At 43.0% G+C, this 11313-nt stretch overlaps 1 protein-coding gene and 1 pseudogene across 1 annotated transcript in view; both read right to left on the bottom strand.

The window, feature by feature from the left end:
• The window catches only part of CREM (cAMP responsive element modulator), a 112597-nt gene that overhangs the window by 22728 nt on the left and 78556 nt on the right, over positions 1 to 11313 (bottom strand). The window contains exon 11 of the mRNA XM_055087805.1: positions 5510 to 5590. Within this exon, the coding sequence (XP_054943780.1) occupies positions 5510 to 5590 (81 nt within the window). The remainder of the gene's footprint in view (positions 1 to 5509; positions 5591 to 11313) is intronic.
• Positions 7109 to 10992, bottom strand: LOC112061868 (heterogeneous nuclear ribonucleoprotein K-like; annotated as a pseudogene).

The following is an 11313-nucleotide window of genomic DNA, read 5'->3' as shown; positions in this document are numbered from 1 at the left end:
TGAGAGCCCGCCTGCCGATGCAGGGGACACGGGTTTGTGCCCCGGTCCGGGAAGATCCCACATGCCGCGGAGCGGCTGGGCCTGTGGGCCATGGCCGCTGAGCCTGCGCGTCCGGAGCCTGTGCTCCGCAACAGGAGAGGCTGCAGCGGTGAGAGGCCCGTGTACCGCAAAAACAAAAACAAAAACAAAAACAAAAACAAAACCACAATGAGGTATCACCTCACGCCGTTCAGAATGGCTATCACCAAAACATATAGAAACAATAAATGCTGGAGAAGGTGTGGAGAAAAGGGAATCCTCCTGCATTGTTGGTGGGAATGTGAATTGGAACAGCCACTATGGAGAAAAGTATGCAGGTTCCTTAAAAAAGTAAAAGTAGAACTACCATATGACCCAGCAATCCCACTACTAGGCATATACCCAGAGAAAACCATAATTCAAAAAGACACATGCACCCCAATGTTCATTGCAGCACTATTTACAATAGCCAGGTCATGGAAGCAACCTAAATGTCCATCAACAGATGAATGGATAAAGAAGATGTGGCACATATATATGATGGAATATTACTCAGCCTTAAAAAGGAATGAAATTGAGTTATTTGTAGTGAGGTGGGTGGACCTAGAGTCTGTCATACAGAGTGAAGTAAGAAAGAGAAAAACGAATACTGTATGCTAACACATATATATGGAATCTAAAAAAGTGGTACTGATGAACCTAGTGGCAGGGCAGGAATAAAGATGCAGACAGAGAGAACGGACTTGAGGACATGGGGGGTGGGGGAAGGGGAAGCTGTGACGAAGTGAGAGAGTAGCATGGACATATATACGCTACCAAATGTAAAATAGATAGCTAGTGGGAAGCTGCTGCGTAGCACAGGGAGATCAGCTCGATGCTTTGTGACCACCTAGAGGTGTGGGATAGGGAGGGTGGGAGGGAGGCTCAACGGGGAGGGGATATATGTATACATAGAGCTGATTCACTTTGTTGTACAGCTAACACAACATTTCAAAGCAATTGTACTGCAATAAAAATGGGGGAAAAAAAAAAGAACAGGACTTCCCTGGTGGCGCAGTGTTAAGAATCCGCCTGCAATGCAGGGGACATGGGTTCGAGCCCTGGTCAGGGAAGATCCCACATGCCATGGAGCAGCTAAGCCCATGCGCCACAGCTACTGAAGCCCACGTGTCTAGAGCCTGTGCTCCACAAGAGAAGCCACCGGGATGAGAAGCCCGCGCACCGCAACGAAGAGCAGCCCTGCTCTCTTCAACCAGAGAAATCCCGTGCACAGCAACGGAGACCTAACACAGGCAAAAAAAAAAAAAAAAAAAAAGAATAGAATTCTCTCTGGGACCTCCCTGGTGGTCCAGTGGTTAGGACTCTGCCCTGCACTTTCACTGCTGGGGGCGAGGGTTCAATCCCTGGTTGGGGAACTAAGATATTGCAAGCCGCGCGGTGCGGCCAAAAAAAAAAAAAAAAATTCCAGTTTTTATGAAATTCTCAAATTACAAATGATACTTTACCATTCTTTATATCACAGGAAGCAAAATAAAACCAAATTAGTTAACTATAAATGGGCATGAACCATCTTAGTGGAGTGGTGGAAGTGTTCTAAATCTAGATTGTGCTGATGATTGCACAACTAGGTAAATCTGCTAAAAATCATTGAATTGTACAGTTAAAATAGAGGAACTGTGGTATGTGAATTACATCTCAGTAAAGTTACTCACAGAGCCCAAATTAGTTGCAGTGCATCATATGACCACAGAATGTCAGCAAAGGTTTTTCCATAAACCTATCTCCAAGGGGGACATCATCAACCACTGGATGTGGCTGCCCTTCACCACAGAAATTCCTCTGTCCCGGGTCTCAGGGGCTTGAAGTTACCAAACACCAGAGTCAGGTATCAGGAATAAGGAAATATTTTCAAATATTGGCTTATGCAAATCTACAATGATCGGACCTATCAAATCGTTTAATCCATGATATATACAATTAAGTAAAAAATCTCACACCACAGTAATCTTCAATAAGCAAACTAGAAATTCAGTCCTATTGGAAATATTAAAGTCCTTTAAAACTAGCTTTGGACTAATTATACGTTCTAGTAAACATTATACAAACTTAAAAAAAATTTTTTTTCATTTTTTTGCTTTGTTTTATTTATTTATTTTAATTGAGCCATGGATCCTTTTTTTTTTTTTTTTTGCCTGTGCCGCATGGCATGCAGGATCTTAGTTCCCTGACCAGGGATTGAACCTGTGCCCCCTGCAGTAGAAGCCTGGAGTCTTAACCATTGGACCACCAGGGAAGTCACTAAACTTTGATTTTTATGGCTATTATATTTTACATTAAAAATGTAAATTTAAAAAGTACAATTTAAAAAATTTCCACCTAACTCCTTTTCAGTTAGATTTTAAAAAGTAATTGGGCTTCCCTGGTGGTGCAGTGGTTAAGAGTCCGCCTGCCCATGCAGGGGACACGGGTTCGTGCCCCGGTCCGGGAAGATCCCACGTGCCGCGAAGCGGCTAGGCCCGTGAGCCATGGCCGCTGAGCCTGCGCGTCCGGAGCCTGTGCTCCGCAACGGGAGAGGCCACAGCAGTGAGAGGCCCGCGTACCGCAAAAAAAAAAAAAAAAAAGTAATCAATAAAACCTTTCAAATAGCTAATTAACATGGAGAAATCTTCTAAAAGGAGTACAGTCTCTCTCTCTCATTACTAATTTATTTCTTTCAAGAACGTAAAAACAGTAAATCGGATTATGGGAAGGTAAACCTCCTAAGACACTGAAAACCACAGCCATTTCTAGGCTGGCAATGCTTCCTCTTAGTGCAGCCATGTTAAGATGAAGAAGGGCGGAGACTTCTGAGCTGGAAAATTTTCAGTCAGTCACATTTTGAGCATATTTATAAATAACTGTAAGTGAAGTAACATTCGTCTAAATAAAGCCTTCATGTGTCAAAATCTTAACCTAGGTGAACCAGATCAAAGTAGATGCCTTTGCCTTCATTACGGCCAGTTTCAGCCTAAGGCCATTTCGCTCGTGAACTCTGGTTACAGGCAATCTGAACGATGATTTCTTGGGTTAATGACTTCAGTACCGAGAATGTAGAAACTGCTCACAGGGATAAGAAACTATAGGGTCTGATGAAATATTACTTATATTTACTCTTCTCAGAAATTTGAGGGTCAGTCGTTTCTTCACAGTATCACTAAATGCCAAGGTCAAAGCAGAGGAACAGAGGTTGGGCTGGTTAAGTGACCCAGGGAGTTAGTGGAAGAGCTGGATCAGCCATGAGTCCTCCATTAAAACAGACAGCCATTATTCATTCTACACGTTGTATCATCTGTAACATTGCTTTTGGTTTTGTTGCTGTAGTTCTTTTAGTCAGGATGAATTTTTTTTTCTTTTTATTTCTTTTTATTTCTGGCCACTCCACAAGGCCTGTGGGATGTTATTTCCCCGACCAGGGATGGAGCGCGGGCCTTCGGCAGTGAGAGCATGGAGTCCTAACCACTGGGTGGCCAGGGAATTCCCCCCAGGATGAATTGTTAAAAATAACCACTGCCTGACTTGAAAGCTTTGAAATCAAAGTCATGAGACAGTGAGGTCTGGGATACTAAATGCTCTTACAGCACGGGTTCAATCCCTGGTTGGGGAACTAAAATCCTGCATGCCATGCGGCATGGGCAAAAAAAAAAAAAAAAAAAGATACATGGCCCAATTAAAATAAATAAAACAAAAAAATGAAAAAAAGAAAAATTTTTTTAAAGTTTGTATAATATTTACTAGAACGTATAATTAGTCAAAAACTAGTTTTAAAGGACTTCAATATTTCCAATAGGACTGAATTTCTAGTTTGCTTATTGAAGATTACTGTGGTGTGAGATTTTTTACTTAATTGTATATATCATGGATTAAACGATTTGATAGGTCCGATCATTGTAGATTTGCATAAGCCAATATTTGAAAATATTTCCTTATTCCTGATACCTGACTCTGGTGTTTGGTAACTTCAAGCCCCTGAGACCCGGGACAGAGGAATTTCTGTGGTGAAGGGCAGCCACATCCAGTGGTTGATGATGTCCCCCTTGGAGATAGGTTTATGGAAAAACCTTTGCTGACATTCTGTGGTCATATGATGCACTGCAACTAATTTGGGCTCTGTGAGTAACTTTACTGAGATGTAATTCACATACCACAGTTCCTCTATTTTAACTGTACAATTCAATGATTTTTAGCAGATTTACCTAGTTGTGCAATCATCAGCACAATCTAGATTTAGAACACTTCCACCACTCCACTAAGATGGTTCATGCCCATTTATAGTTAACTAATTTGGTTTTATTTTGATTCCTGTGATACAAAGAATGGTAAAGTATCATTTATAATTTGAGAATTTCATAAAAACTAGGAGAGAATTCTTTTTTTTTTTTGGCCGCACCGTGCAGCTTGCGGTATCCTATTTCCCCGACCAGGGATTGAACCCTCGCCCTCTGCAGTGAAAGCGCAGTGCAGAAAGTATTCGAGGGATGAGTTACAGTGAAAATGCCTTCTGTCTGGGGCTTCCCTGGTGGTGCAGTGGTTAAGGATCTGCCTGCCAATGCAGGAGACACAGGTTCGAGCCCTGGTCCGGGAAGATCCCACATGCTGCAGAGCAACTAAGCCCGTGTGCCACAACTACTGAGCCTGCGCTCTAGAGCCCACGAGCCACAACTACTGAGCCCGCACACCACAACTACTGAAGCTCGCATGCCTAGAGCCCGCGCACCGCAACGAAGAGTAGCCCCCGCTCGCCGCAACTAGAGAAAGCTGTGCACGGCAATAAAGACCCAACGCAGCCAAAAATAAATAAATAAATGATTTTTTAAAAAAATGCCTTCTGGGGCTTCCCTGGTGGCGCAGTGGTTGAGAATCTGCCTGCTAATGCAGGGGACACGGGTTTGAGCCCTGGTCTGGGAGGATCCCACATGCCACGGAGCAACTGGGCCCGTGAGCTACAACTACTGAGCCTGCGTGTCTGGAGCCTGTGCTCCGCAACAAGAGAGGCCGCTTTAGTGAGAGGCCCGCGCACCGCGATGAAGAGTGGCCCCCGCTTGCCACTACTAGAGAAAGCCCTCGCACAGAAACGAAGACCCAACACAGCAAAAATAAATAAATTAATTAATAAACTCCTACCCCCAATATCTTAAAAAAAATGCTTTAAAAAAGATGCCTTCTGTCTAAAACAATGCACATAAGTCCTCCTGTGCTCTGGTGGCTGAGGCCCGACCGGGTGGGTGGGAGGTGCCCCGGCCGCTCTGCAGAGTCCGCACTGCAGCCCAGGCTTCCTCGCCCTTCATCACCATGCTGGGTGCTCCGGGGACCCACACTGGTCTGCGGACTGCCCCCCTGGTCCCCCCACCAAACTGCTGCAATCCTATGAGTATTTCTGGAGCAAGAGCACCATTTAATGAAGTAAGCCATGTTTCCTGACTGCAAAGATGAATGAGTTAGGCAGGTTATGTACCTTTGATAAAGTAGATTTGCGTTCTGCCCTTCAAGGTCTAAACTCCAGCGAAGTCCAGCTGGGAAATACCAATTCAGGCATCTCAATAAAAGGATAAAGAAAGCTTGTAAATAATACAGATCTATACATGCTTGCAAAAAAAAATCACACTGTCTAAAAGCTGCAACCTCTGTGGAAAATCAAATGTGTTTTAACACTGGCTGGTTAAGTGACAAAAAGGATAGTAAAATGTGCATTCTTAAACAAACAATGAAATGGATCAATGTTCTAAAATTTGCGATTTCTAACATTCTCTTATTACTCATAATTTCATATATCAGTCCCTGAATTGAAACCGTTCAAAGGCAGACAACTTCAATATCATTACTTCGTGTCACTCATCTAACCTCTAAGAGATCCTAAATATCATCAGTGCCTTCATGTCCAGTCACATTTTCTTCATCTTTCAAGTTAAGATAACAAGACAAATGCTGACCTCAGCATCTAACAGGATATAGTATTTTGTTTTGTTTTTAATTTTTATTGGAGCATAGTGATTTACAATGTGTTAATTTCTGCTGTACAGCAAAGTGATTCAGTTTTATATATATACTTTTCAGATTCTCTTCTACTATAGGTTATTATAAGATATTGAATATAGTTCCCTGTACTATATAGTAGGTCCTTGTTGATTATTTTATTTTTTGTACTTTTTATTTTTTAAAATAAATTTATTTATTTATTATTTTTGGCTGTGTTAGGTCCTCCTTGCTGCGTGCGTGCTTTCTCTAGTTGCAGCGAGAGGGGGCTACTCTTCGTTGCAGTGCACGGGCTTCTCATTGTGGTGCCTTCTCTTGTTGCGGAGCACAGGCTCTAGGCACGCGGGCTTTCAGTAGTTGTGGCACGCAGGCACAGTAGTTGTGGCTCATGGGCTCTAGAGTGCAGGCTCAGTAGTTGTGGCGCACGGGCTTAGTTGCTCCGCGGCATGTGGGACCTTCCCGGACCAGGGCTCGCACCCGTGTCCCCTGCATTGGCAGACGGATTCTTAACCACTGCGCCGCCAGGGAAGCCCTCTATTTTATATATGGTAGTGTGTATATGTCAACCCCAATCTCCCAATTTATCCCTCCTCCCCTTTCCCCCCAGTAACCATAAGTTTGTTTTCTACATCTGTGACTCTCTGTTTTGTAAATAAGTTCATTTGTACCATTTATTTAGATTCCACATATAAGCGTTATCATATGATATTTAGTATTTTAACTATTGAAACATCACTGCTCTCCCACAATGAATGAAACACTTATTTTCCCAGTATTGTCAATAACTTCAGTGACATGATCATGCTCAGCGGATCCTCACGAGGCCGACAGTCTGATAACAGGTTAAGATGAGAACTACTGATAAAATGCCATCCACTGCCAGGGCTGAGCGACACCCATAGGTAGGACGGTGAGCAGAATTCTTTGACCTTGGTCTCATTTTCAATTATGTTTTAACCACCTAAAGTAACTAATTATAAGCAAAATTGGCAATTTTACCGATAAATGATTGATTCACCTTAAAGTCATTTATTTGCTAAAAATATATGACTTAGAACTAATTTATAAGGTTCCTATATCAAATAGCTTGTTCTATTTGCAAGTAACTGTGTACCTGTATGCTCCTGGGGACAAGCTATAGTCATAGGGTTCCAAATCTTGTCAAATTATTGCCCCTCCCCCATAATAGTTTATCCAAGACCTCCCAGAGTTACTATGCACATAATTTACTAAACTAGATCAGAGAAAACTCCTTTTACCCCCCTACCCTCCTCGGGCTTTGGACTTGGAGAGTCCATGGCAGAAAATATTACCCATGAGTTTTTGTTTTTAGGTTCACTAAATTTATTTTAAAAATCATAAAACGTTTCTTACAAAAGAGCATTACATTCTGCACACTGTTCTGAATAGATGCCAGGGACATATGGACTATTGTTACTTTTCCTCCCTATCCCACCCCCCTAAATGTTACAGTGACCGCAAAGCAAAGTGTTCACAATAATTACGTGGGGGGATTTTTTTTTAAACCACCAACAATGAACAAAAATTAAAATTCACTCACTCTGCTGCTGTTTCAAAATTTCAATGTTTTTGCACACCCTCCCCCAACCCCCAACCCTGTTTGTAAGGAACTAAAACATTACATCTGGTGAACAGCAAAGATTTCACTACACCTCAAATGCAGAACACCTATGAAGCAGAGGAATGTTGGCTTTTTAAACAGAAGCAGATAAAAAAAAAAAAAGATGCAGGACTCCTTCAGTTCTTCACTAGTCTTAGAAAAACTTTCCAGAATACTGCTTCACACTATAAAAAAGAAAAAATATCTTGCATTAGAATCCTTCAACATCTGCATACTGTTTCACACTGTTCTGCAGCAAATACTATGCATTCTGTATCTGGTCCTGTGTTCTGTAATGGTAACGATCCAATCTTCGGACCCTTCTAAAGGCTCATCAGTTTTGATCGAAGCTCCTGACTCATGACAGATTTGTTTAATCCGCTGACCAACTTTGCCAACAATAGATCCAGCCAGATCTTTGGGAATAGTTACTTGTGTAGTAATATTAGGTCCACCAAGATCACCATATGAGCCACGACCCCCTGCATAGGAATAATCACATCCAGAGCCACCCTGTGGTTCATAAGCCATCTGCGGCTCTGATGGGCTCCATGTATCTACTGCAGAGTCGCAGGTTTCATCAGCGCTGAAACCAACCATGCCGTCATAATGGTCTCCAGGTCTCCTCTTCTGTCATAGGCCATTAGATCTCCTCCTCTAGGTGGTGGTGGTGGAGGAGAAGGAGGAAGATTCCGAGCTCGGCCACCACCCCGGCCCCCTCGTCCAGGAGGAGGTGGAGGAGGTCCTCGACGAGGGCTCCTATCATCATAATCCCTTCTGGATGGAGGCATGGGACGCCCACCCTGACCAGGAGGCATTCTGTCAAAACCGCCTCTTCCCTGCATGGGAAATCCCATGGGACGTCCACAGCGGTCATCAAACATCATTGTAAAACCACCATGATCATAGGTTTCATCGTAAAAATTGGGATCATAAGGCTGAGCACATCCTTTGATGGGAGACTCTGATATAAGATCATGGATGATCTTTATGTACTCTACAACCCTATCAGATTTTCCTCCAATAAGAACCACTCTGTCAGTGGATTGAGGACAACATTCCTGGAAAAGCTTGATTGTTGTCTGAGTGTTCTCTCAAAGTTCTTTGATTTTAGCACCTTTGACCCCAATAATTCCTCCAGCCAGACTCTGATGAATCAACAATCTCAACTCGCAAAGTCGCCTCCTTTATAGTGTTGGTAATTTAAGCATTCCACAGCATCAGATTCAGGCAGGAGCTGGCTCCTTGCAGTGGGTGATGGCAACCGCAGGCCCTCTTCCAAGGCAGGGATGATTTTCTTCAGAATTTCTCCAACTGTTTCAATATCAGCACTGATACTCAATGTGCGCTCGGGGCCACTGTTGTCTGGGACTTAAACACTGGCATTGTGGTCTGTACGGAGAGCCTTAATATTCTTGCCTCCTTTTCCAATCACGGCCCCAGCATTCTTGCTCTGAAGCAGAATGCGTAATTCAACCATCTCATCAGTGTTTCTAGATCTTTTAAAGGCGTGCTTCTCTTCCATATCTTCAGCAGGGCGTTTACCTAAAAATTAACAGTTCAAATTTCAGAAAGCACCAGCATCTTCAAGAAAGGGTATGTTTAATTACATTTCAGTTTTGACCTACAGATTAGAGAAACTTTAACTCCACTGTTTAAAGGAATTTGTTGCTAATCTTAAGTATGTTTTAAAAAGGCCAAAGGCACTGGTTCTTGGACTTTTAAGCATGAATTTAAGCACTCCATTCCAAATAGTTTTCCAAACACAAGATATTGTGACAACACTTCAAAGGATAAGAAACTTCAAAATGCAAGAAAAATATTAGTTTTACATTTACTTGCTTTCTTTTAATCAGTTTACAGTTACCGATGCAAATAAGTTACTTCTGGTTTATAAATAAACGCTCAGGTGTAACTGACAGAAATCTCAAATTAAACATACAAAGTAATAATAAAATTAACAGAACAGCAACAACAAAAATGAAATTGTTAAAATGTCTTCTCACCAAATTCGCCATTGGTTTCAGTGTTGGGAAAGGTTTCCTCTGGCTGTTCAGTTTCCATTTTCTTGTATTAAAGGGACACACCAATCTGTTGAAAAATAAAGAGGCTAGTACAATTGGTTTATTGGAAAGTAAGCTGTGCATCTTGCTAAATGTTAAAAACAAGGGAAAGTAACGACTGTTTCTAAGACGTACCAGTTATTAAATATATCCTTGCAGGGCAGAACTGAAGTGTTCTGGGCGAGACCAACTGACACCCTAGTGCTGCAGTAGCCTATAAAAACCAACACAAATCAGTTTTGCTTTTTCGGTTATTACTGAACATTAATCAACGCCAATTTGAACACAACAAACAAAAAGACCTATTTCTAAAACTTGCTTCTTTGTTTTAGGGTCTTGAACTTCCAAACGATTGCCTTCAAACACAAAAACACAAACCAAAAGATCGTATCTGATTCTTTTGTAAAAGGAAAAAACACATTTTTAGCCTTTGGATCAAGTCCCACCACAGCAATTAGTTATTTTATATAATAAATACAAAGAAAACTATGTAAGACACATGTAAGGCATATCGATAAACCCACGAGTCTCACTATTGTTCCCGAAAAATATAAATTTATGAAAAGATACACAAAATTATTTTTACATTGGGATTTTAAACCGCTTTTGGGTTTCTTTCCATTGGCGACTTGAAAAACTACGTTCTGAAATTTTTAAAGTTTACAAATACAAAAGCGAATTCAAGTCATACCCAACCGGCAGGTCGATCTACTGGAGCAATAAACCTTCAAAGCAAATACTGGAGCACACCCGAACTCCTAATACTACTCGACTAATCCAACAGAACCCCTGAACACCAACACCATCCCTAGCGAAATATTTTACATTACGTTAAAAGCGATATAACCTCACAATGATACCTCCAACACCACACTGGCGATAGGACTGCAAAGCTCGCCTCTCATGACTGGCAAAAAGCGGCGACCTGCGGCCCCCAGGAATAGCTGAACAGCTTAGAGCTAAAAATCAAGGCCATATTTACGCCTTCCACTCTTCCAATGACCAACTAAAACGCTAACCTGGCCCATCACTCAGTTAAATACTGAGGTGTGGTGGAAGATTTGGGGAAAGTGGTTTAAAGACCGCAAGCTCTATTTATGAAAATGAACAAGTATCCTTCAGGTCCTTTAGTCACCGTTTCTTAGACCGTGAAAATCGCTAAGTACATGCGTGTCCAGCCGAGCGCAAACATGCCGTTCTCTCTCCAACGCCCGGGATACCGGGATCGGCAACGGCCCAGCAACAGGAGTTGAAAAAGCTCCCAAGGCGAGAGCACCAGCGCCGCACCTCTCCTCACCAGGATCCGACAGGAAATGGCGGCCCGCGTAATGGCGACTACGTGCTACTAGGCGGAGCCGAACGCGGACCCCCTCCCCCACCCACCACGCGGTCCCGAGACCTCGTCCCCCGCGCCCTCCCCCCACCGCGGGAGAGACAAAGCAACGGTGGCAGCCCCGATCCTTCCAGCTCGCCCGCTCCCGCATCGGGCCCAGGCCGGGAGCGCCCAAGTGCGCCGGGACCTACACAAAGAGAGTGGCGGCGTTCTCTACCGCCCTCGGGGGCCGCCCGCCGACCCCTCTCCTTCCCACAAGACCTAGTTCC

The sequence above is a fragment of the Physeter macrocephalus genome, chromosome 11, assembly GCF_002837175.3.
Source record: "Physeter macrocephalus isolate SW-GA chromosome 11, ASM283717v5, whole genome shotgun sequence".
In the NCBI taxonomy this organism is placed as follows: Eukaryota; Metazoa; Chordata; class Mammalia; order Artiodactyla; family Physeteridae; genus Physeter; species Physeter macrocephalus.
This window is presented reverse-complemented; position numbering and strand designations above follow the sequence as displayed.